The sequence below is a fragment of the Lepus europaeus genome, chromosome 10 (genome assembly GCF_033115175.1).
Source record: "Lepus europaeus isolate LE1 chromosome 10, mLepTim1.pri, whole genome shotgun sequence".
Taxonomy (NCBI): Eukaryota; Metazoa; Chordata; class Mammalia; order Lagomorpha; family Leporidae; genus Lepus; species Lepus europaeus.
Window position 1 is genome coordinate 99,526,060 of NC_084836.1, and position 26,547 is coordinate 99,552,606.

Consider the following 26,547-nt stretch of genomic DNA (forward strand, 5'->3'; position numbering starts at 1 on the left):
GTCATGGTGTGCGGCGCACGCGCAGGGCCCCTGGGGACCATGGCAGGAGGGCACACGGGAGCTGTCCCCAGTTCCTCCTGCGGAGCAGGATGAAGCCGACGGGAGAGACTTACTGCCTGCCACGATGCCAGAATGTAGGGGAATGGACCTGTTGTGGACCATACAGTGTGCTCCTCTCGACCTCTAGGGGAGTGACTGCACCTATCGCCGGGAGTGAACGTGTGTGGGAAGGAAGGCCGGAGGACTGCCGAGGAGGCGGCTGCAGGGGTCCTGCACGCGTCTTCAGAACCTGCGTGGCGACAGCAGGGGCGCTGAGGGCACGCATCAGCGGTGCGGGTGCACACGGATCTCCCAGCAACGGGCTTGGGACCAAGGGGAGAAGGAGAGAGACTCCTTCTCACCGCATACGGACTTGGCTGCCATGGAGACCACACTTCCACCCTTGTTTCTTCCTGGATTGATGTATCTGCCCTAAATCTCTGGCTTCTCATGAAGTCAAAGGTGAAGCTGACTCTGCAAAGCCTATGGTAATCTTTTGTTCTTAGACACAGAGGGTATCAGTGTGAGAAGATGGCGAGAAGGATATTCAGTTCAACCCCAGAATTTCATAAGTGGGAAGACAGACTGACAAAGACAGACGTGGCTAAGACAGGTGACATGACAAAGATGTGGTTAAGACAGGTGACATGGCAAAGACAGACATGGTTCAGACAGGTGACACGGCAAAAAGACAGACATGGCTAAGACAGGTGACATGACAAAGACATATGTGGCTAAGACTGACAGACAGGTGTCCAGAAGTGAAGAAAACTGCATCTTTTATTCTTTTCCAACCTCAGGGAAGGCGGCCTGAGGCCTGGATGAGAGATGGGTGCACCCAGTCATGCTCTCTTGCTGGTACGGGAAAACATGCTGCCACTGCAGGCGCGTGCTTGTCCCAGTGCTGGGGCACACCGCAGGGCCTTCGGCATTGCTCTCATCCTACCTACCTTAGAAGCTAGCACTGAGGATGTCCGCGGAGGGGAAAACCGGACAACACCGCGACGGGCTGTAGGCCTATGTCCCAGCATTCCATTTAACCAGCCCCAGCTTTCTAATGCTTAGAAACCCCAGTTCCTTCTGTGCAGTAAGGTCAGAACACCTCATGCTAAGCTCTTCCTGGGCGCCTAATAAAACGACGGCTGCCGAGGCATCCTGTGGGGCGCTTTTGCATCACTAACCACTTCAGAGCTGCATGGAAAATGCAGCCTTCAGTCTGTAGCAAAAGCACAGGCACAGGAGGCCGTCGGTGGTGCAGGCCCGTTCTCAACGTGTGGTGCCCGCACCGGCAACACTGGCGCCCCCTGGCCACTTGGGAGCAAGGCAGACTCAGCACTGTGTTTGAGCAGTCCTTGTGTCTGAGGGCATCGAGGCTTGGCGGGCATTGCTGCAGGCAGAGTGTGGGGCTGTGGCTGGTTTCCATGGCGCTGCTTCTATCGATCGGTGCTGAATTGGGTGGTTTGGACCATGCGCTACGGGGGCCCCGGCTTATGCCTTATTTGCATTCCTAGCCTGGAACTACTTTGATGCCCTGGCAAGCGATGTGGAGCAGAGGGAGAACGGGAAAGAGGCTACAGAAACGGACACCAGTGTCAGCGTCTTCGCTTTAATGCACCGGGGTCAGAAGGCGGACGCCGAGACGGTCAGAGATCAGAAGTAGCAGAAGTCGTCTAAGCACCAGCACCAGCGGAGGAGGCAGCAGCAGCCGCGGACGTCGCTGTAGAAGAAGCAACCGCAAGAGGAAGACCAGTGGCCGCGGTCGTCGTAGCAGTAGCAGCAGTGGTCGTCGTCGAGGCCACAGCAACACCAGCAGCAGCAGCCGAGGAGGCCGCCGTGGTGGTAGCAGCAGAAGAGGGACCGGCCTCCGCCCCCGCCCCCGGGGTGCCGCCGGCGGCCTGCGAGACCGTGACCGTATTCGGAGTGTTGGTAGCTTTTGTGGTCTCGCTGCAGAACGTAGGCACACTGCCGTTTCTCTTAATGCAGCACGTTTTTTTCTTTCCGCAGGACCCCACCGTGGGGCTCGCCGCCATCTCTCTGGTCCTGCACTTGGTCCGGCACCGTCCTTTTTTGTTGGCACACCTTGGCGCGTACCAGTTACCTGCAAAACCGAGGCACTAAGTATTCAAGGCGAGCTACTTAGCACAAAAAGAGAAAAATAATCTTTTTTTTTTTTTTGGGAACATTGATTATTAAGTCTCTTACTAGTTGCTTTGTTACATTGTTGCTAATCAGGAAAACTGCTGGAAGATTGAATGAAGTTTCACAAACACACACACACCTACACTTTTGTATATGTGAATGAGTCCCTCATGGTTGAAATCAGAATTCTGCACACACTCTCCAGGTGCCTAGCTCCCATTATTTTACATGAGACAAATATGTGATCATACATGAACACAAGCTCCCCAGCCAGTTTTCTAAAATGCAACTGTACCCATACAAACATCTAAACAGGACCAAAAACTATACTTTAAAAGTAGCAAATGCTCAAATCATTGCTCTCACGCTCACCACTACTGAAGCGCACATTGACTTTGGTTGAAAATGGGTGATATTTTCAGTATGTCTTTAAAAATCGTATTTAGAACATAATTCTAGATTTGTCTTATATACTGTCTTGTTAAAATGTATCAGGTTACGGGGCCAGCGTTGTGGCATAGTGGGTTAAGCTGCCGCCTGCGACATTAGCATCCTACCTGGGCACCGGTTTGTACCCTGGCTGTCTCACTTCTGAACAGCTCCCTGCTAATGGCCTGGGAAAAGCAGAGGAAGACTGCCAAAGTGCTTGCCCCTGCCACCCACATGAGACCCAGAAGAAGCCGCTGGATTCCACCTGGCCCAACACTCGCCACTGTGGATTCCGGGAGTGAATCAGTAGATGGAAGATCTCTCTCTCTCTGTCTCTCCTCCCTCTCTGTAACTCTGCCTTTCCAACAAAAAGTAAGTCTTAATAAAAATAAAAATATATTAAGTTATGGAAATATAAGTATAAATGGTCCATGTGTCTATATATTGGTATCTATTTGACACTGACATGTAAGTATTCAAAAAAATTTGGGGGGGCCTGCACTGTGGTATAGCGGGTTAACGCCCTGGCCTGAAGCACTGGCATCCCATATGGGTGCTGGTTCTAGTCCCGGCTGCTCCACTTTCTATCCAGCTCTCTGCTGTGGCCTGGGAAAGCAGTAGAAGATGGCCCAAGTCCTTGGGCCCCTGCACCCACGTGGGAAACATGGAAGAAGCTCCTGGCTCCTGGCTTCGGATGGGCGCAGTTCCAGCCATTGTGGCCAATTGCAGAGTGAACCAATGGATGGAGGACCTCTCTCTCTCTCTCTCTGCCTCTCCTCTCTCTGTGTAACTCAGACTCTCAAGTACAAAATAAATAAATCTTTAAAGCAATTTTTTGGGAAACAAAGTAGCAAGAGCCATTCTATTAGGGATGACATTAATTAGAGAGACATTCTTCAGGATGTGCCAGGTATGTGAATGTCTTATACACAAACATAAAGTATCTCGTCCTACAGTCCAACACATGAAGCCCTCAAGAGAGGTTGGAACTCTTCGTCTTGCTCTACGTGCTAAATTCCTTTCTTCTGTTCTAGCAACACACTGAATACTGAATGCAGTCTGTGTCAAGAGCTCTATACGATGCCAGGAATAAAACCAGGACAAGGAATCCAGGGTCTGGGAACCTCACATTGGAAAGCAGGAGAAAAACAAATAAACAAACCAGTAACTCAGTCAACAAAGTGGCTACAGAGTGTGGCCAGTGCAAATGGAGAGGGAGCGGGCAGCCGTGTTCAGTGCCGGCTATGGCCAGTACTGTTCTCTCTCAGCGGCTCTGTAATCTCCCTGAAGAATACATGAGCATTTGCAAACTCTCATTCTCCAAGTCAGAATTATGTGTGTGTGTGGGGGGGTCATTGAAGAAATTACCCCCGAGGAAGCGCCATTCAAATCTAGACACAAAGGACGAGAAGAATTCAGCTCTGGAAGAGAGAGCAAGGCGGGGGTGGGGGTGGGGCAGGAGAGGAACCCCGGTATTTCAGAGGCGCACACCCGTGTGTGTTGTGTGTGTTAGGGTTTCACCTGCTGCTGCTTTCCTGGCTTTTCTTGCTCTGTGTCGTCTTACTATTTTTATGGGCAGAGGTTCTTCTTCATGGTTCTTGGACTTGAACTTCCTCTCTAGTCATTCCCTCCAGGATCTCCGCCCCCACCTCTCACTGCCCGAACATCTCTAGGAGACAACATTCAAACGTTTCTTTACAGCTCTCTGCAGCTGGCGCGTGTGGCTGGAGACTCTGGGTCCTGCTCCTACCTTCCTTCTGCCTTTGACCTGATGTTTGGTTGTCTCCCTCCGAGACGCCTTTTGTGAGTTTTGCGGTTCTCACGCCTCCATGTCTTGAGGTAGGCTGTGGTCTCACAGAACGACCTTGAATTGCTTGCGTTTGTCATTAGTTTGGCCCAGTGCCCACATCCTGTATTGAAGTGCCTCGGTTCAACTCCTGGCTCTGCCCCTCACTCTGGTTTCCTGCCTATGCACACCCTGGAGGGCAGTGGTGATGGCTCAAGTACTTGGTCCCTGCCACCCACCAGGAGAGCTGGATCGATTCCTGGCTCCTGGCTTCAGCCTGGCCCAGGTGTAGCTGTTGCAGGCGTTTAAGGAATGAACCCGTGGGTGGGAGACTTTCTTTCTCTCTCTCTCTCTCTCTCTCTCTTTCTCTTAAATAGATATATAGAAAGGCACGTTGGAGGTTTTCTGGGGCGCTTTAGTGAAGGAAACAAGGCCATGCGAGTTTATGACGTAAGTCATCAATACTGCAGAGACAGAGGTAGAACGCATGGAATCTAAACTTACACAATTTCAAGGATGCAATAGGTCTGAAGCATCTTTTGGGGTAACCTTCATGGAATTACTAATTTAATTTATTCACCCTCAGTTTGAAGAGTCCTGCAAATTAAAAAGAATATAACTCCTCTTTTTAGAGGCAAGTTGCAGGCTCTACCTTTTGGGAAATTCTACTAAAAACAGTTTCTCATTTTTCTCCTTAAATACAAGATGGCATTGAGTCCATAGTAAAAAACAGAATCATGAAAAACAGTAGGCGTAGGTGAATCACTGTTCTCAGCATGGAGATAGATGAACTCTCTAGGTTAAAGGAAGAGTAGAAAGGAAATACCAATAAGGCCGGCGCCGCGGCTCACTAGGCTAATTCTCTGCCTTGTGGCGCCGGCACACCGGGTTCTAGTCCCTGTCGGGGCACCGATCCTGTCCCGGTTGCCCCTCTTCCAGCCCAGCTCTCTGCTGTGGCCAGGGAGTGCAGTGGAGGATGGCTCAAGTTCTTGGGCCCTGCACCCCATGAGAGACCAGGAGAAGCACCTGGCTCCTGCCATCGGATCAGTGCGGTGCACCGGCCGCAGCGCTCCTACCGCGGCAGCCATTGGAGGGTGAACCAACGGCAAAGGAAGACCTTTCTCTCTGTCTCTCTCTACTGTCCACGCTGCCTGTCAAAAAAAGAAAAAAGAAAAAAAAAGAAAGGAAATACCAATAAATTTGACGTGCAGATGAAAAATTTGTAACCAAAATAAAAAGTTTTGAAGCAATCAGAATACTTGGAAATATTTTCAAGAAATATGAAATAGAAAGGTTAAAAATACAAATATTGTAAGAGTGACGATTGGCTATATGTACCAGGTAACTTGAAAGAAATGTCCTTGGACTGAACAAGGGAACTTCTACAATTTACCCATAGAACCAGGGAATCTCACAGTGCTACAATAACAAGATTGTTCCATGATATTTACAATAGACAAGCAACAGCAAAAGTAATCCAAATGACACAACAAGGGACTCTTCAAGTTCATGTTGGTACAATAATACAATAGAATAGCAATTATGCAAATTAAGTTTTCAAAGACTATTTAAAGATTTGTAAAATTTTTCCTGATACAATCTTAAAATTCAAAAAAGCAGGTTATGAACTCATATATCAGTTGGATGCAGTATAAAAAGTATGAACACTAATGAAATTGTGGCTAGTTAGTTTCTTTATTCCTGTCACACCTCCAGGGTTCCTGTTTAGGCTTTGCAAAAACAAGCTATAGAGTTACAGTAAGGAGAAACAAGTTCCGGTTTTCTCTTGCAGTGGAGTGATGACCGTTCACAATAGTATATGTGTATTTCAGCATAGCCAAAAGAGAGGATTTTCAATGTTTCCACCATAAATAAATGTTATGCTAACAGTGTATGCATGTATCAGAACAGTAGGTTATACTCCACATATACATACACTTGTTATTGGTCAATCAAGAATAAAAATAAAAAGTAAGTAAAAACAAAAAAAGTAGAGGCATGAGACGGACATCCTGTGATTTGACGGCTGTTTTTAGCTCTTGTTTCGATTCCTGTGGAGCTGTGGTCTTTCTACTTTTTAGTTGTTGAATATCATGGTTAATGGTGTATGAAGCTATGATTGTAGAGTGGATTGAAATTATGTTTTTGCAAAAATTGAAAAACAAAGGAAGGAAGGAGGGGGATTGAGGGAGGGAGGGAGATAGGATTATCTGCTTAGAATTGTAGCTATGAAATTCAGGGAATCGGTCCTCTTTTTATCACCAAAAATTAAAAATTAGAAAAACTAAATAAGCAATGCTTACTCCAGGAGAGCTGAAGCCTGCCGGGCGGTCAGTAGGCCCCCGTGTCCACCCAGGACAGGTTTCTTCCCTTCTCATTGTATAGTCCTGTGGGAAGTGTCCCCTGGCTTGTCAACCACACCGAAGAACAGAAAAACCAGAGTTTTTCTGTGAAACGGAGCAAAGGGGAGGAAGCCATCCGACAGGCTTGTTGGCTCGGGGGCCACCCCGCCGGCACCTGCAGCGAAGGAGGCCACACGGTCCTGGGCCAGGACAGTGAGGGGTAGCAGGTGGCTGGGGCCGGCCCCTGGAGGCTGCTCTACAGCATTCGCCCGAAACCCTCTCCCCAGCCCCGGGGCAGTGCCGGGCACCTCTGCAGGGGTAACCTGGCCTCTCGGAGCGGAGCTGTCATGAAGAAGCGGAGAGGCCCCGCCGCCCTCTCAGGGAGCTCTCTGACCCTGCTTCCAGAGTCTGGGAACAGGGAGTCTGTTTACCTGAGACCAACGGGGCCAGCAGCAGAAAGACCGCAAGGGTGACCCACAGAGACTTCATGGCTCCCGAGAGGTGCTCGACAGTGGGTTCTATGGAGTCTGGAACTCTCTATTCAGTATCACTCTGAGCAAACGATCTTTTTTGTACTTCTTAGGTAGGGGTGAGCCCAGCCAGCCGACCCGGAGGATATGGGATCCTGTGCCAACCATAACTGCAGTCTATTGGCCAGCAGCTCTCGTGGAGACGCCGCTGTCGGGGAGCCCCGTGTTAGCATGCCAGGGGGAGGAGGGAGACTCAGAGGACAGGTGCCTTGTCGAATCGCGTGGCCACTCGGAGAGGAAGAGGAATCACAGGAAGAATTTGTGCTGAGCCCCTAAGGCTGGGTCCCCCTAAGTTAGTCCTACAGAGCTTGCATCTTCCTGTCCTCTTACCTGTGTGTCCTTCTAAAATCAACGTTTTTCTGAACACTTCATATATATCCTTCTGTTTTGCATGTGTAACATACATTCCTGTTGATATACTTTTCTTTTTAAAAAGATTTATTTATTTATTTATTTGAAAGTCAGAAGCACACAGAGAGAGGAGCGGCAGAGAGAGAGAGAGAGAGACAGAGAGAGAGAGAGAGAGGTCTTCCATCTGCTGGTTCACTTCCCAGTTGGCCGCAATGGCTGGAGCTGCGCCAGTCCGAAGCAGGAGCCAGGAGCTTCTTCCGGGTCTCCCATATGGGTGCAGGGGCCCAAGCACTTGGGCCATCTTCCACTGCTTTCCCAGGCCACAGCAGAGAGCTGGATCGGAAGTGGAGCAGCCGGGTCTCGAATCGAGAGCCCATATGGGATGCTGGCATTTCAGGCCAGGGCATTAACCTGCTGCGCCACAGCATCGGCCCCTTGATATCCTTTTCAGAGACACCTCCAAACAACTGTGAACTGAACAAGTTAATACTTTGTTGATAACCTGGGCATTTAGAAAGTCTTTTTGACAAAAAAGAAGGAAGTTGGTGTTCAAAACTATGGGCCCCAAGATGTCTTTAAATCCACACTGAGTCACGGTGCATCAGCACACATCAGCCATGATTTAGCATCGTGCTTCTGTTTAAAAGATGCAGCTGCTGTTTTCCTAACCATTTTTTGAGTGAGAAAGCAATATTTTGTAGCAATCCTAGAAATCATCCTAATTTATGTGAAGTTATATATGTGAGTGTATGAACGTACAGGCATTAACTGTAAGAGTGCAGGGCTGGCTGGCGCCGCGGCTCACTAGGCTAATCCTCCGCCTTGCGGCGCCCGCACCCCGGGTTCTAGTCCCGGTCGGGGCACAGGATTCTGTCCCGGTTGTTCCTCTTCCAGGCCAGCTCTCTGCTGTGGCCAGGGAGTGCAGTGGAGGATGGCCCAAGTGCTTGGGCCCTGCACCCGCATGGGAGACCAGGAGAAGCACCTGGCTCCTGCCTTCAGATCAGCGCAGTGTGCCGGCCGCAGCGGCCATTGGAGGGTGAACCAACGACAAAAGGAAGACCTTTCTCTCTGTCTCTCTCACTGTCCACTCTGCCTGTCAAAAAAAAAAAAAAAAAAAGTGCAGGGCTCATGTTATTCTAACAACAATTGTTTTCTTTGAATGGCACTGACTTTGAGGTTGGCAAAGACGATTTTATTTATGATACATTTTTTTGAGTGACTGAATCATCCCTAGAAGCTGTGGGGTTCTAAATGCTTTGTTCTTGAGAAGTAGTTTTTTCTTTCTTTATCTTTTTTTTTTTTTTTTTTTTGGCAGGTAGAGTTATAGACAGTGAGAGGAAGAGACAGAGAGAAAGGTCTTCCTTCCGTTGGTTCACACCCCAAATGACCGCCACAGCCGGAGCTGTGCCCATCTGAACTCAAGAGCCGGGTGCTTCCTCCTGGTCTCCCATGGGGTGCAAGCACTTGAGCCATCCTCCACTGCCCTCCTGGGCCACAGCAGAGAGTTGCATCAGAAGTGGAGTAGCCAGGTCTCGAACTGGTGCCCATATGGGATGCCGGCGCTGCAGGCAGAGGATTAACCAAGTGAGCCACAGCGTCAGCCCCAGTTTTTTCTTTCTTTAAGAAAATGATTGAGATGGAGCCGGCGCTGTGGCATAGTGGGTAAAGCTGCCACCTGCAGTGCTGGCATTCCATATGGGCACCAGTTCAAGACCCGGCTATTCCACTTCTGATGCAGCTCTCTGCTGTGGCCTGGGAAAGCAGTGGAAGATGGCCCAAGTCCTTGGGCCCCTGAACCCACATGGAGACCCAGAAGAAGCTCCTGGCTCCTGGCTTCAGATCAGCGCAGCTCCAGCCATTGCGGTCATCTGGGGAGTAAACCAGTGGATGGAAGACCTCTCTCTCTCCCTCTCTCTCTCTCTCTCCCTCTGCCTCTCTGTGTAAAAAATAAATTAATCTTTTTGAAAAAAAAAAAAAAAAAGAAGTGGAGCAGCCGGAACTTGAAAAAAAATGATTGAGATATAATTGGTATACATTGAGCTGCAGTATTATGCTTCTCTTTCTCTCTCTCTCTCTCTCTCTTCTCTCTCTCTCTCTTTCTTTCTTTTTTCAGATTTATCTATTTATTAGAGAGGCAGAGGCAGAGAGAGAGGGAGAGAGAGAGAGAGAGAGAGAGAGAGAGAGAGATCGTCTATCCACTGGTTCACTCCCCAGATGGTTGAAATGGCCAGAGCTGTACCGATGAAGCCAGGAGCTTCTTCCAGGTCTCCGATGCAGGTGCAGGGGCCCAAGCACTTGGGCCATCTTCCACTGCTTTCCCAGGCCATAAAAAGCTAGATCAGAAGTGGAGCAGCCAGGACTTGAACTGGTGCCCATATGGGATGCAGGCACTGCATGTGGCAGCTTTACCCTCTATGCCACAGGGCCAGCCCCTGCAGTATTTATTTTCAAAATGATTTTATATATTTATGGCGTACCATGTGATAGTCCCATACATGTATTCATTGTATAATGTCTAATCAAGGAATATATATATTTCCTCAAACATTTAATATTTCTTTATGATGAAAGCATTCAAAATCCTCCCTTCTAATTTTTAAAATAGAGAAATACACAGTCTATTAGCATTAGCAATGTTACCCGATTATGCAACAGAACCCCTGAAACCCCTCCTGCCATCCAATTAAACCCCATCCCTTCTTCCCTCTGCCATCCCAGCCTCTAGGAGCCACAGTTCTTCTACTCATTTCCACGATCCACCTTGTTATTAGACTCTGCGTATAAGGAGATCCTGTGATACTGTCTTTCTACTTGCTTTAGTTCATTCGACCTGATGACCTCCGGTCCTACCCATGTTGGTGCAGAGGACAAGACGTCGTAGTCGGGTGTGTACGGCCCAACATTTTCAGTGGTCGCCACACAGGCTGCCTGGATTCCTTGGCCACTGTGACTAGTGTTGCAATAAACACAGGAATGCAAACGTCTCTTCTGTGCCCTTGACTATTTGCACATTTTCCTGTCTGAATTCTTTCATCCAAGGCAATCATTCTGAGATTCTTACATGTTGTATCTACTAATAGTTCCTTTTGTTATTGCTAAGAATTTCCTTTATGCTTATATAACAATCTGTTCACCGCTTATTGAATATTTCAATTCTTTCTAGTCATTATCTATTACAAATAAAATTGCTACCGAGCATTTGTGTGCAAATCTTTGTGTGGGAATGCTGTCGTTTGCTACCTGGGCGTGGAGAGTGGCTAAGTCACAAGGTAAGGAAGGGTATATTTTGCTTAGTGATCATTTGTGTCCTGTTTTTTCTTTGGAAAATTTTTTGTTATTGTCACCAAGTAAAGGTTCCATGTAAAGTGCAGATGTTGTAACCCTTTATGGCTGACAGTTTCTATAAATATGATAGAGCTTCAAAGTTTTGGGAAAATGGAATTAAAAATAAAAATTACAAAAAAAAAACCCGTAAGCTTTATTTATCCACATAACCTCCATCAAATTTAAGACTCTTTTATAAACAATGAGGCCAGCCCTTCAGTCCACCTGTAAAGGGTCCTGGGACCTAACCATGTCAATACAGTCTCTGTTTCCATTGTCAGCAGAAGAAAAATGTGTGCTCTTCAAAGTTTTTTTGTTTTGTTTTGTTTTGAGATTAGGAAACAAACAAACAAAAGCCAGAAGGGGTCAAATCTGGACTGTAAGGTGGCAGGTCCCGGAAGGTCAACATCGAAAAAAATATATTGCCATGACCTTTGCTCCTGGCTGGTCCCCTTTGGCTCTGACTAGACTGTTCCACCCCCTGCAGCCAGTAAACACATTTCACCTCCTGTTGCAACCATTCTGAGAAATGCTTCAGGGTCTTTTTTAAAAAATATTTATTTTATTTATTTGAAATACAGAGTTACAGAGAGAGGTAGAGACAGAGAGAGAGAGGACTTCTGTCCACTGGTTCACTCCCCAGAAGGCTGCAATGGCTGGAGCTGTGCTGATCTGAAGCCAGGAACTTCTTCCAGGTCTCCCACACAGGTGCAGGGGCCCAAGGACTTGGGCCTCAGCTGCTTTCCCAGGCCATAGCAGAGAGCTGGACCGGAAGAGGAGCAACCGGGACTAGAACTGGCACCCACATGAGATGCCGGCGCTTCAGGCCAGGTTGCCAACCCGCTGCTCTACAGCGCAGGCCCCATGCTTCAGGGTCTTGATCCCACTTGTTTAACACTTCCATTGAAAGTGCTGCTCTTGTCCCCGGGGATCTGGCTGTAGCTGTAAGACTTTAGGTATCTGTCAAGCCAAAAGTTTGTTCTACTTGAATTTTTTGGTGAAACTTGTTGAAACTAAGGCAGGTGAATTGTCTATCGTGTTGGTTGTTTTTTCTGTTGTTAATTGTCAGTGCTTTCCAATTAGGGCAGGAACAAGTTTAATTTCTTCCTCAAAAATGAACGGGAATGGGGGCTGGTGCTGGGTCATAGCAGGTAAAGCCGCCGCCTGCAGTGCCAACATCCCATGTGGGCTCCGGTTCGAGTCCCAGTCGCCCCACTTCCAATCCAGCTCTCTGCTATGGCCTGGGAAGGCAGTAGAAGATGGTCTAAGTGTTTAGGTCCCTGCACCTGCGTGAGAGAACCGGAAGAAGCTCCTGACTCCTGGCTTCAGATCAGCCCAGCTCTGGCTGTTGCAGCCATTTGAGGAGCAAACCAGAGAAACAAAAGCCTCTCTCTCTGACTCTCCCTCCCTGTCTGTAACTCTGTCTTTCAGATAAATAAATAAAAAATCAAAAGAGGATTCACGTTGCTCTGCTGAGGCCTCATCCTTCTTAGAGCCTCAGACTGGATCCCATTTAGACCTGCCATCACAGGTCAGTAGAGGTGCACTTGGTCCAAGGACTTTGGACACTCACGCACTTCGTCATACGCATTTCTCACGAGTTTTTGAAGACCACTTGCATTCCTCCCCTCAGCCCCCACCTATCTAGAGACTGAGATTTTTCTCTGATCCTTGGGTCCATGGTGGAGCTCCTAGAGGCAAAATCATGAAAGCGGCAGAGACTTTCTAAAGCCAGGCCCTCGCTTCATTTTCTCTCTGCAGATGGTGCATTCTTTTTTTTAAACTTTTTTTTTTTTTTTTTTTTTTTTTTGCCAGGCAGAGTGGACAGTGAGAGAGAGACAGAGAGAAAGGTCTTCCTTTTGCCGTTGGTTCACCCTCCAATGGCCGCCGCAGCCGGCGCGCTGTGGCCAGCGCACCGCGCTGATCCAAAGGCAGGAGCCAGGTGCTTCTCCTGGTCTCCCATGGGGTGCAGGGCCCAAGCACTTGGGCCATCCTCCACTGCACTCCCTGGCCACAGCAGAGAGCTGGCCTGGAAGAGGGGCAACTGGGACAGAATCCGGCGCCCCGACCGGGACTAGAACCCGGTGTGCCGGCGCCGCAAGGCGGAGGATTAGCCTGTTAAGCCATGGCACCGGCCAGCAACTAGGGAATTAATCTTTGCCTGTTTCCCCCAGTCCACAGCTCTGGAGGCATAGCCGCTCCTGGTGAACTGTGTTTCTCTGCATTCTCTTCCTTGTCCAGTTTCCAGGTGGACCTAAGTTCTCTGATGGATGTAAGAAGAGCTGAGGGCCGGCACCGCGGCTCACTAGGCTAATCCTCCGCCTTGCGGCGCCTGCACCCCGGGTTCTAGTCCCGGTCAGGGCGCCGGATTCTGTCCCGGTTGCCCCTCTTCCAGGCCAGCTCTCTGCTATGGCTCAGGAGTGCAGTGGAGGATGGCCCAAGTGCTTGGGCCCTGCACCCCATGGGAGACCAGGAGAAGCACCTGGCTCCTGCCTTCGGATCAGCGCAGTGTGCCGGCCGCAGCGGCCATTGGAGGGTGAACCAACGACAAAAGGAAGACCTTTCTCTCTGTCTCTCTCTCTCACTGTCCACTCTGCCTGTCAAAAAAAAATAAATAAATAAATAAAAAGAAGAGCTGCCGAGAGCAGATAGAAGATCTCTCTCTCTCTACTCTACCTTCAAAATAAATAAATAAAATTTTAAAAGCAATGATAACTTCCAAATTTGTTGCATGTTCAATTGGAAACTAGAAGGGAAGTTTTCATTTTTAAAGAGCACTGTCAAGTATTTTTGTTTTGGGTTTTTGGCTTTCTTTTTTAATTTGATATTTAAAGATTTACTTATTCATTTGAGAGGCAGAGTTACAGATAGAGAGATGGAGACAGAGGTCTTCCATCTGCTGGTTCACTCCCCAGTTGGCTGTGATGGCCGGAGCTGCGCCGATCCAAAGCCAGGAGCCAGGAGCTGGATTGGAAGAGAAGCAGCTGGGACATGAGTTTGTGCCCATATGGGATGCCGGTGCCACAGGCAGAGGCTTAGTCTGTACCACAGTGCTAGCCCTTGGTTTTTGTTTTGAAAAGATTAATTAATTTGAAAGGCAGAGTGATGGGGGGTAGAGCAGGGAGCAGGGAGAGTATTCTACTATCTGCTGGTTCACTCCCCAGATGGTTGCAAGAGCCAAGGCTGGCCAGGCTGAAGCCAGGAGCCTGGAACTCCATCTGGGTCACCCACATGGGTGCAGGGGCCCAAACACTTGGGCCGTCTTTTGCTGCTTTCCCAGGTGCATTAGTAGGGAACTGGATTGGAAGTGGAGCAGCCAGGACTCTAATTGGCCTTTCAATATGGGATGCTGGAGCTGTAAATGGTGGCTCAGCCCACTGTGCCACAAGGCCAGCCCCTTGTTCTTGCTTTTAATTGACACATAATGATTGTACCCATGTATGGGGTGGCGTGAGGGATTGGATACGTGCACCCAATGTGTAATGACCAAGGCAAGGCAATCCACTGATCGGGCTTTTAGGAGTTTGTACTCTCTCCTGTTTCGCACACGCTCGACATGGAAAGTGTGCTGGCCTCCTGTCAGCTCCCTGAGTTTAGTGAAAGAGACACCGGTGCTTCCAGCAGCTTCTGAGACGCCCAGATACCGCGTGTGTGTCCCCTCCTCTCCTCCCTCTCCAGGGACACTCTCAGACCATGTGTTCCTCCCAGTTATGCTGAGCTGTGCGGGCCACAGAAAGCTGATCCCCACTCTCCGATCCCAATAGCACCCAGACACCCTAACCGGTGCTATCAGTGGTTCAAGAGCGAGGAGACAAGAGCTACCTCCCAGTCCCCCGTGCTCCATGGCACTGTCTCATGGTGCTGAGTCGTGCCCGTTTGGGGAGAGTGGATGGAGACAGGTGATATTTCTCTTCTTATTATTTCAATGTGACTTCCCATGGCTTTGTGCTTGCTCGGGGTCCTGCAGCTTCTTACATGGGTTCCGGAATTCTCATACAGGCATTTTGGACCAAGTAATATTACATTTCGGGAGCAAGGACTGGACTGCCTGCTCTGCATCTTGTTGACGTCACCCTCTATTCCCACCTTGAGTGGCTCAGCATCGTTTATGTCACCATTCTTTCCTAGAGAGCGGCCTTTTCCTCTGGGTGATTTTAAGATCTGCTCTTGGCCTTTGGTTTCCAGCAGTTTGACATCTACTGGTTAGAGTTTGCTGAAGTTTCGGATCACTTTTGCCAGGTCCTACATCATTAACTCTTCAACATTTATTCTGCTTCATTCTGTCCTTCAGTTCTTGAGATCTAACTAAATTGATGTTGAATTGTGATTTTTCACAAATCTCTGGTGTTGTGTTTATTTTTTCTTCACTCTCTCTCTGTTTCATTTGGGAAATTTCTACTTGAATGTTCAAGAGAGCTTCAAGTTAAGTTACTGTTTTCTTTGTTTTCCCCAGTCTATCGTTAAGCCTTTTGAACTAAGTCTTTTTTTTTTTTTTTAAGCTGTTTTTTTTTTTTTAGAAGTGAAGCTTTATTTTATTTTTTTACAGGCAGAGTAGATAATGAGAGAGAGAGAGAGACAGAGAGAAAGGTCTTCCTTTTTGCCATTGGTTCACTCTCCAATGGCCGCTTCGGCCAGCGCATCTCACTGATCCGAAGCCAGGAGCCAGGTGCTTCTGCTGGTCTCCCATGCGGGTGCAGGGCCCAAGCACTTGGGCCATCCTCCACTGCCTTCCCGGGCCACAACAGAGAGCTGGCCTGGAAGAGGGGCAACCGGGATAGAATCCGGTGCCCCAACCGGGACTAGAACCCGGTGTGCCGGCGCCTCAAGGCGGAGGATTAGCCTGTTAAGCCACGGCGCCAGCCTGAACTAAGTCTTCATTTTGATACTAAGCTTTTCATTTGCATTACTTTCTCTTGGTTCATGGAGTAAATTTCCTTGTCTCAACACTGCTCTTTTCCCTACTATAATCTCTAGGGTATTTTTTTAAAATATGTATTTATTTATTTGAAAGGCAGAGTTACAGAGAGAAAGAAGGAGAAACAGAGACAGAAATCTTCCAGCCACTGGTTCACTCTCCAAACGGCCACAATGGTCAGGGCTGGCCCAGGCCAAAGCCAGGAGCCAGGAGCTTCATCCAGGTCTCCCACGTGTGTACAGAGGTCCAAGGACTTAGGACATCTTCCACTGCTTTTCCCAGGTGCGTTAGTAGGGAGCTGAATTGCACGTGGAACAGGCAGGACTCAAACCAGCAGTCCTAAGGTATTTTAAATCAGAATTGTCTTAAGTCTCTGGTAATAATTTCATCAGCTAAATGATCCCCACTTCTGCTTCTATTGATCACTTCCTCTCAGGAAAATGGGATTTTTCTTTTTTTAAAAAGTCTTATAATTTGTCAAACATACAAACATTAGTGGAGTTTTCAATAAGTAACAATTATCTCCAAAAGGGACCCATCTTTCCTTCTGTCAGATTTCCAGAGCAGTGAGCCAATCTGCTTTGTACTTGAGATGTTGCTGGACTGTGCTGCAATGTTGGCTGACGTCACCTTTCCTTGTGCTTCAGGTACGTTAATGTTAGATTGGGGATTCTTCTTCAGCAGAGCCTAGAAGCCGAGCACCTTACCAAAGTTTTCTCTCTTGTTAATTCTCCTGATTTTTAAAATGGCTTATATTTTATCTTTAACTTTTAATCCATCTAGAAGTAAATTTGATTTAAGATGTTGGATGCTCTCTTGGAGGGAAAATTCAAACTGAAATTGGGCCATGCCTTCGATGTTCTGTTTCACAGGGCTGATCATACACGGGGTGAAGATGTATCCACTTGTTTTTTTCAGATACCACTTTGTACATGAGGTCCCCTTGATGGATTGCATTACAACACAACAAGACTTGCTCAGTAAAGAAGGAAGAAGCAGATGAACAAGCAGAGGGAATATCAGTGACTTCCTCCACCAAATGTAAAACCTGCTGATGGGCTGGGCACGTGTGTGCATGTGTGTGCATGTGTGTGTGCCTGTGTGCCTGTGTGCACACGTGTGTGTGCGTGTGTGTATGCGTGTGCATGTTTGTGTGTGCATGTGTGTGTGTGTGACAAAGGGCACACTCACATTTCCATTCTTCCACGGATGTGTATTGTGCACCTTCTCTCTGCCTGTTGTGATCAAGCAGCCAGAAATAGAGCAGTGAGAAAAACACAAACAATCCCCAGCAGACAACTCGCTCAGTAACTTTTGCAAATTTCCAGTTAGGGTGTCTTATTGTTTCTCTTCAGAGCCTCTGAAATGAACTGGAGGCAAATGAGGACAAGGGAGACAAAACTGCACCTTTTAAGCCTAAGAATCCTAACTCACCTTCTATCAATGTAGCAGTTAGGAATCCCATTAGGCTGTAACACGTATGAGACATGAAAAAGTTTACAAATGCAGGTTTCATTTTTCTTGTTTAACATGAAACCCAGCATTCTATAATGGTATCACCTTCTCTTTTGTTCACACACTGTTTTTTTTTTAAATAAAGATTTATTTATATGAAAGAGTTACAGAGAGAGAGGGAGAGATACAGAGAGAGCTTTTCCAACTGCTGGTCCACTCCACAAGTGGCTGTGTTGGCCAGGGCCAAACCAGGCTGAAGCCAGGAGCCAGGAGCCTCATCTGGGTCTCCAACATGATGGCAGGGGGCCAAACACTTGGGCCGTCTTCTGCTTTTCCCAGACACCTTAGCAGGGAGCTGGATTGGAAGTGGAGGAGCCGGGACAAGAACCGGCGCCCATGGGGGACGCTGGCATCTCAGGCCTCAGCCCAGGCCTGGGCTCGCATGCTCTTCACACTCCTGTTGCCGGGCTGCTACAGATGCAGCACTGCCTGCAGCACTATAACCATGTCCCAGGGAGAGGAAGCAGACAGTCAAGATGAGTGGGTGCCCACCACTCGAACTTTTGGGTCTCCTCATCTCTCCTTCTAAGGATCCCTACCAGAGCCCCCACCCAAAACATAGCTGAAATATCATTTTTTAAGATTTATTTATTTATTTGAAAGGCAGAGTTACACAGAGAGAGAAGGAGAGGCAGAGAGAGAGAGAGAGAAAGTAAGAGAGAGAGAGAGGTCTTCCATCTACTGGTTCACTCCTCAAATGGCTGCAATGGCTGGAGTTGAGTCAGTCTGAACCCAGGAGCCAGGAGCTTCTTCTAGGTCCTCCACATGGGTGCAGGGGCCCAAGGACTTGAGCCATCTTCTACTGCTTTCCCAGGCCATAGCAGAGAGCTGTATAGGAAGAGGAGCAGCGGGGCTTGAACTAGTGCCCATATGGGATGCTGGCACTGCAGGCGGCAGCTTTACCTGCTACGCCACAGCGCCGGCCCCATATCATTCTTAATATTGTGTCACGTTTCACATCCGTGTGTCTGGGAGGTTTGGAGAAGTTCATATGAGCATATTGCTGCCCTCAAACTATCATCCTGCCAGGGTGCAATGTAATAAGGACCAGAGAAATAAGGATTCCCAGAGCGCATTTATATCGCAGGAGATCTCAGAGAGTCGGCACGTTCCGCAGGGCGAAGCTATCGACCCTGCGTCATGGAACACTCAGAGCCGACTATGCTGGCAGCCTGCAGGTGCGTGCCGAGGGCTGGCATCACCGAGCTCCACGAGGGGAAGTGCATGTGGGCGCCACCGTCCAGGAAGGGAGCAGGCTAAAGATGAGGAGGACACAGGAGCTTCGCTGACAGGTGGGAGAGGCCAGCACGGCTGCTTTACGTTCTGACAGTGATAGCAACCTACACTTTCTGGAACACGTGGGGACCCCCGAAAAACTGCCGTGCTCTGTATATGACCAGGGCGTCCGCCAGTGCGGTGAGAAAGCATTTGAGTTCCCGTGTTTTCACACAAGCTACCAGCTGCTTGTTGTCTCGTGCTTTCCTCTGGCCTCTGTTCCAATGAGGCTTCTTAAAAAGGTTGCGCTGTTTTAGCATACGGTTACGCAGATGGGCTAGCTCCTTCCCGACGTTTAGAATTCTTTCAGTAAGTCGATAGTGCTTCCTATTAGTTTATGTACATGTGGAAGAATCGCATCTCTTACAGAATGAAGATCAGCACCCACTTTCTTCCCAGTTTTAACTTTCAAAAATATAAGTGCTGGAATCTTATTCACATAAGTAAGTAGGGGACAAGCTGGAAGACTGGGCACCTACGACATAGATCAATAGAAGCTGGATATACAGACAGCAATAGTTCAATCGCCCAGGTCTTGTAAGGCCTCCCGAGTTCTGTGCCCTGAATCCCACGTGCAGGGGAATGGAAGTTTGTTTTTATGGATCTGCCCACCTTCAGTTTGATTCACACTCCCATCACTGCTTTCACAAACACAAATGTTAGAGCTCTTTGATTTCCGAAGAATTTTTATGACCATCACTTTCTCAGCATCAGCCCCCGTATTTCAATCTACTGATTTGGCCTCTGGATACGCTCAGGGCAATGCGTGTCGATCAGACAAAGGATGAGTTAGAGGCTTTCCAGAGTGGGAGAAGAAAAGTTGTAAAATTGATGGTAGAAAAGTATTTCAAAATAACTGGAAAAGCCTGAAGTTTCCTAATACATAAACAACAAACGTTTGAGGACATGGGAGTGCTCATCGCCATGGTTTGATCATTCCACAGTGTATACATGCATTGCATTAGCATATGATATAACTATACCAAAATAATTCTTTTTTTTTTTTTTTTTTTGACAGGCAGAGTGGATAGTGAGAGAGAGAGACAGAGAGGAAGGTCTTCCTTTTTGCCGTTGGTTCACCCTCCAATGGCCGCTACGGACGGCGTATCTCGCTGATCCGAAGCCAGGAGCCAGGTGCTTCTCCTGGTCTCCTTTGCGGGTGCAGGGCCCAAGCACTTGGGCCATCCTCCACTGCCTTCCCGGGCCATAGCAGAGAGCTGGCCTGGAAGAGGGGCAACCGGGATAGAGTCCGGCGCCCCAACCGGGACTAGAACCCGGTGTGCCGGCGCCGCAAGGTGGAGGATTAGCCTGTTAAGCCACGGCGCCGGCTATACCAAAATAATTCTTAAAAAAATGTTAAGGAACACTCAAAGCGTCGTAAGAACTTTGGAAGTTGAAGGTCTGCAAGATGATTTCTTTAAACTACCAGTGTGAGTGACTTGGAAAGTGTTTTTGTAGCCAGTAGCAGCACATTTGCAGGCTACTACTTTACGCTGTGTCACCTTCTCCTATCTGTTGGGATAACCGTGTGAAAACCTGGCTCCAGTATTTTACTGTACACGTACCATGTGGAAGATACTGGTCTAACGACCTGAGATGCAGCAACAAGCAAGACCGAGTCAGGGTCCACATGCACAGCGTAGAGGGGGTGACAGGCTATTAATACGCAATTAATTCAGAAGGAAAAGGGCTGGCGCCGTGGTGCAATAGGTTAATCCTCTACCTGCAGCACTGGCATCCCATATGGGCACCGGTTCTAGTCCTGGCTGCTCCACTTCCAATCCAGCTCTCTGCTTATGGCCTGGGAAAGCAGTGAAGATGGCCCAAGTCCTTGGGCCCCTGCACCCACATGGGAGACCTGGAGGAAGCTCCTGGCTCCTGGCTTCAGATCGGTGCAGCCCCAGTCGTTGCAGCCAATTGGGGAGTGAACCAGCAGATGGAAGACCTCTCTCTCTCTTTCTCTGTCTCTCAGCCTCTCCTTCTCTCTCTGTGTAACTCTTTCACATAAATAAATAAATCTTTAAAATAACACAGCGTGTGGAGTATGTGAGGAGGCCGCACTGTCTGGAGCTTGCTCTCTGTGCCTTTCTCTGCGTGAGAACAGCAGGTCAGGGATTACCAGAGTCAAAATCCTTGTCTCCGTCATCACAGGCAGCTCCAAACAGTGGTCCTCAATTTCTTTTTTTGACACAGAAAAATAGACACACACATGTTCACTTGAGACCAAAGTCGGCTCTACATTTTAATCCACCAGAACAGACTCTAGCCCAGTAAGGAGTATTTACATATCTTATATATGTTTCTCCTTTGGTATTTCTAGAAGTCTGGTTACTGCCGTGGCTCTTGTCTCGGCGGCGGCGCTATCCATCCCGGTGGTTATCCAGTCTCCAGTGGAACCTTCCCAGCGGAATCGCACTGGTAGCGTTAGCTCCCTGAAGACTACTTCCACTCCCAGCACTATTTCCCATTACACCCGGCGTTGTGTGCTGGGTAGTAACTGTCTGAGAAGTGGGAGCCCTGGTCTCTGGACTTCCAAAAAACGTCACCTCATCACTCAGCCTTGATACCGGCGAAGCAGAAAATTGATCCTCGTCAAAGGAATCTGTGAAATCCTCTATGTTGATCACGGGCGGAGGTGGCCTTCGAGTGATGTCATAGGAAAGTGTTAAGGAAATGCAACACGACAGCTTGTTCTTACAGAGACGTATGTACCTTTCGTCGTCCAAACATCGTCTTCGGCAATGTCCTACATCGTTCTTCCAGCATCTTTTGATTCCCCAGCTACCTGCAAGGGATAAAGAGTAGGTCAGATTTTTAACCCTAGCATCATTCATTCACTCAAAAATTTACAATTATTGCCATTGCTATCTAGACTAATACCTGAATGACAGGGACTACAAGCTATTGAGAGAGACAACCAAGAAAGCAAAAGTATGTATTGAAAATAGTGTCGGGGCCGGCGCTGTGGCGTAGTGAGTAAAACTGCCACCCTGCAGTGCCAGCATCCCATATGGGCACAGGTTTGAGTCCTGGCTGCTCCACTTCCGATCTAGCTCTCTGCTACAGGCTGGGAAAGCAGTAGAAGATGGTCCAAGTCCTTGGGTCCACCAGGTTAGGTCACTAACAGACGGGGTGAGCAGGAATAAGGATCAGGAAAGGCTGTCTAGGGAAGCTTAGCTCCCAAGACAAGCATGGCGGTGTTTCCGGCAAGGCGATCATCCCGCTCAGTGGTGGGAACGAGCGAGCCTGCTCCCATCAAGCCGATTCCACGATCATTGTTCTCCTTCCCGCTGGCCGAGAAGTACCGAGGTCCGTGTGTTCTAGGCAGAGGCAGCCGCGGGAGCAAGTCTGCTGGTTGAGGAAACCTGGTGTATGTGCAGAGGAGCAAGTAACCCTCAAAACGCAAAGGCTGTTTGGGCTGAGCGTGATCATGTACATAAAACATTGCACACACTGTCGTGTATTAAGATCCCGCTAATTGGGTCCTAGGACATTTCATCCCCTGGGAAATGCTACTTCTAGTCCTTCTTCTCTGGTTACATGTTCCTTTCTAAAAGATTTATTTACTTATTTGTAAAGCAGAGTGACACACAGAGAGGGAGACACACAGAGAGATCTTCTACCTGCTGGTTCACTCCCAAAATGGCCACAACAGCCAGGGCTGGGCCAGGATGAAGCCAGGACCAGGAACTCCGTTTGGGTCTCCCATGTGGAAGGCAGAGGACTTGAGTCGTCCTCCGCTGCCTTCCCAGGAGCACGAGCAGAGAGCTGGAGCTGGAGTTGGAGCCGGCGCCCCCACAGGTAGGGGGCCTCCTAGCAGCAGCTCACCCTGCTGCATGACGCCGGCCCCGTACCAACTCTACCTTTGCTATCTTATTGCCTCTGTTTTACTTTGCATTTTGAGGAATTTTCTGCAAGTTTCAAGTCTAGACAAACGCTAACCTTTCTTCTTCATTTCTCGCATCTACAAAAGCTGTTTCTTAGTCTTTCCTGCCAGCGAATCCACACTGAAAATCTAAGTCATCTCCAGCCTTCCCTTCCCTCTCAAGCTCTGTCAGTTCTTCAAAATTGCATTGATCCCACTTTTTAAAACTTGGTCCCTGCAGGCTTAAAATTTAGACTATAGCCACACACTTCACTCCATGTTGCATGCTTCCAATGGTGACGACACCTTTCTAGGCCCTTGAGGTATGTCGGTGAACCAAACAGGCAAGAATCACATAGAGGGGCCAGTGCTGTGGCATAGTTTGTAAAGCCATCGCCTGCAGTACCTTCTCCCATAAGGGCGCTGGTTCGAGTCCTAGCTGTTCCACTTCCAATCCAGCTCTCTGCTTATGGCCTGGGAAAGCAGTGGAAGATGGTCCAAGTCCTTGGGCCCCTGCACCCATGTGGGAGACCTGGAGGAAGCCCTTGGCTCCTGGCTTCATATCAGTGCAGCTCCAGCTGTTGCGGCCAATTGGGGAGTGAACCATTAGATGGAAGACCTTTCTCTCTCTTTCTCTCTCTCTCCTTCTCTTTCTGTGTAACTCTGACTTTCAAACAAATAAGTTAAAAAAAAAGAATCACACAGAATTTACTTTCTAACACAGGGAGCAAACAATAAAAAGTAAGTATATTGTTTTGTGTTCAAGAAGGTAAGACATGGTTTGCATAAAGAAGGGACAATAGATCTAAGGGTAATTGGAGAGTCATGGGGGCAGATTATAGCTTATTAAACAGGAGTTAACACAGGTCTGTGTGACAAGGTGACAAACACCTTGAAGGTGGTGAGGAATCAGCCTCGGTGGTATCGGGGCGAGTGTCTCCCGTGCAGAGGCGAGAGCTGTCCGGGTTAGTCTGGCCTGTTTGAGGAAGACATGCAGGGCAGTGTGACTGTAGTGGGGGAAGGAGCACCGGGACAGTCGCACATGGATGAGGTCAGGAGCCAGGATCATGGAGGAGCAGACAGGCCGCTGCAGTCTGATGGCTGTTGCTGTGCGTGCTGACGGGGCCGCTACAGAGCTCTGAGCAGAGACCCCAGTGTAGGTCACCCCTCCTCCATATCGGAAAATCCCAAAATCCTCTCTATAGCTCTGCCTTTCAAATAAATAAAATAAACCTTTAAAGAAAGAGAAAACTCATATTGACCATCTTTGTATGCAAAACAAAGACCTACTTATGCAAAAACAATTTGATATGCAATTTTTAAAAATACAGTTTTTGAAAAATATTTAGCAAGTGAGAAAATACTAATGGTGTAGTAGAAAATTTATAAACAGGCTACACATTTTTATTCAAATAATTAAAAAGGAAACTGAGGGAAAGCAACAGAAAAACATTTTTTTAACTTGTTTATAAATAATCCCAAACTTTCCAATAAAACAAATTTGGCAAAATGTTAAAAAATGATTACATATAAAGTAAATAAAATAAAAACACAGGGAGAGGGCATTAGGGGCATTGATTAGCACCACTGGGGACGCCCACATGCCATATTGGAGTGCTTGGGCGTGTGTCTCACTCCGCCTCTGATCCCAGCTCCCTGCTGACTCAGACCCTGGGAGGCAGTGGTGATGGCTCAAGTGGCTGGGTCCCTGCCACCCCTGTGGGAGACTCAGCCTGAGTTCCCAGCTCCTGGCTTTGGCCTGGCCCAGCCCGTGTTCAGCGGTATTTGAAGAATGAACCAGCAGATGAGGGCACTCTCTCTCTCTCTCTCCCTCTCTCTTTCTCTCTCTCACCTCCCTCTGCTTTTCAAATGAATAAAATAAACAAAATTTTTTAAACTTTGTAAATTTCCAACAATTAGTCATAATCAGAAATGGATGTAGATATTCTTTGATTCACTTACTACATCAACATGTGAGTTAAGATATAAGAATATAGAAGTAATTATATCTACTTAGTGGAAGTGAAAAAAATCTTTCTAAGTAAAATACAGTATCTCAGAATTTATCAATTTATTTTGGTACATAGAAATCAGTAAGAAGTAGTTCAGACATCTAGTAAAATAGACATTCAAACTCACAGTTAAAGAGCCAGGAATTCCTTCAAGCAAGAAAACAGCATTTTCCTGTCTCAGACTGCAAAGTTTGGAAGAATATAACAGGAAAAAAAGTGTGAGTGCATGAAGCTGACTCTCGCACAACTGATGCTGCGAGCAGAGTTGTGTAGCCTTTTGTGCAGGCATTTTGACAATCTCTCTCTCTCTCTCTCTCTGTGTGTGTGTGTGCATTATGTCCGGTCATAACTTGAAAGACACACATTTGTGGACAAAATTCCCTCACTGAACTGTTTATGATAACTAAACACCCATTTCCAAGCAGCAGTGAAACAATGAAATAAAGAGAGGAGATTGACAACTGTCGCTCAAATCCTCATGTATCAATTTGAAAAGGCGAACTAGGTTTATGTGTTGATAAGAAGGCTCTGAGACATATTGCTAGTGCATTGCTTCATGATCTATATGGCTAATTTGCAACTGAATTTTTAAAGATCTAAATGTACATGTAAAAATAGGTATGTTCTCATCTGCTAGAATATGCAAGAATTTGATGACACTGATCCTGCAGGGGAAGACTGAAGAGGGGCCGGTGCTGTGGCGTAGCCGACATCCCACATGGGCGCCAGCTCAAGTCCTGGCTGCTCCACTTCTGATCCAGCTCTCTGGTGTGGCCTGGGAAAGCAGCAGAAGATGGCCCAAGTCCTTGGGCCCCTGCTACCCACATGGGAGACCAAAGGAAGCTGCTGGCTCCTGGTTTCGGCCTGTCCAACACTAGCCATTGAGGCCATCTGGGGGTGGGGGGTGTGAACCAGAGGATAGAAGCTCGCTCTCTCTCTTTGTCTCCCCCTCTTTCTGTGTAACTGACTTTAAAATGAATACATCTTTTTTTTGATAAAAAGAAATATTGAAGAATTGGTATTGTTGGGTAGCAGAGCACGTTTCTCTTCCCTAAACCCATGCAAACCTATCCATTGCTTGATACCCAAATCAGTTACAAGTATTGTTTTTCAATAAAAGGTGAATAGTTTCCCAAAGCGGTATAATGGAAGAGAAGGAAGAAGCTCTTCACACCGATCTAGACTCAGAAGCCCCCCACCCATCCCCGGTCCTCCCCCCGCCCTCATTCCGCTTCTCCCCCCCTCCGCCTCAGCCTTCTGTGTTGTGCCCTCGGCTTGACGTCTCCGCAGAATCTGCAGTGCCGACAGCCTCGCTCACCGTTTCCAAGGACGCGAAAATGGGGCCGTTTCTAGAAAGGTACAGCCAGGACATAGCATTCACGATGCTAGGAAGAGTTTAACCAACGGGACACAGCGATGGAATAGTGAAAACAACAGTGAGGTGAGGCCAAGCCAGCACTGGGCTGTGATAGAGACCGACAGGGCAGCTCAGAGCACTCCGGAAATTCTTGCCTTATGGAGAAATGTCTCAGAGGACACCCCCGTTTGCTAAGCCCCCTCCAGGGAGCTTCTCAGAGAGGAGGGGCCTGGATCTGCCCTTAAGTGGCCCCAGATGCTCTCCTTACAGACTCTCTTCCCCTCAGGCTGGCTGGGGAGCCCAGCGACAGCAGCTCCTCCTCGAGCTGTCACCTACTTCAGGGGTTCTGTTACCTTCAGTCACCTGCGTGAGCAATGCACAGAGCAGGAGAGTCAGCGTTAGACGACCCATCGCTTCTGGGAGAGGACGCTCTACGTGCTGAGGAGTCCAGGCCGCTGTGTGAGGCAGGGCTCTAAGTGGGCGCCTTGACTGCCCTGGCATGGGTGGTGAACCAGAGAGGGTGAGAATGCCATGCCTCTCAGCTCTCCAGACCACTCACTGCATCACTGAGTGTGCGTAGCACAGTAATCGCTGGTTCTGGAAATTACTAAAGGAAACTGAGACCTTGTGAGATGAGCCGGCTGCAATCCTAGAGGACCACAGGGTCT

At 48.2% G+C, this 26,547-nt stretch overlaps 1 protein-coding gene across 1 annotated transcript; it reads right to left on the minus strand.

The window, feature by feature from the left end:
- Positions 1-1,689: 1,689 nt before the first annotated feature.
- DEFB125 (defensin beta 125) lies at positions 1,690-26,290 on the minus strand. The gene is made up of 3 exons (XM_062202535.1): positions 26,233-26,290; positions 21,176-21,430; positions 1,690-1,934 (listed from the first exon to the last, which is right to left on the minus strand). The coding sequence occupies exons 1-3, from the start codon at positions 26,288-26,290 to the stop codon at positions 1,690-1,692; spliced, it is 558 nt and encodes a 185-aa protein (XP_062058519.1).
- Positions 26,291-26,547: the final 257 nt, after the last annotated feature.

What these genes read in the sequence shown, in the direction of transcription:
- DEFB125 (XM_062202535.1), bottom strand. Translation starts at nt 26,290, where the DNA reads ATGGGTCGTCTAACGCTGACTCTCCTGCTCTGTGCATTGCTCACGCAG. An exon ending in GCTCACGCAGGTGACTGAAG is followed by an intron (nt 21,431 to 26,232) that starts GTAACAGAACCC and finishes TATCCCTTGCAG; the next exon opens with GTAGCTGGGGAATCAAAAGA. An exon ending in TGAGGTGACGTTTTTTGGAA is followed by an intron (nt 1,935 to 21,175) that starts GTCCAGAGACCA and finishes ACGGTCTCGCAG; the next exon opens with GCCGCCGGCGGCACCCCGGG.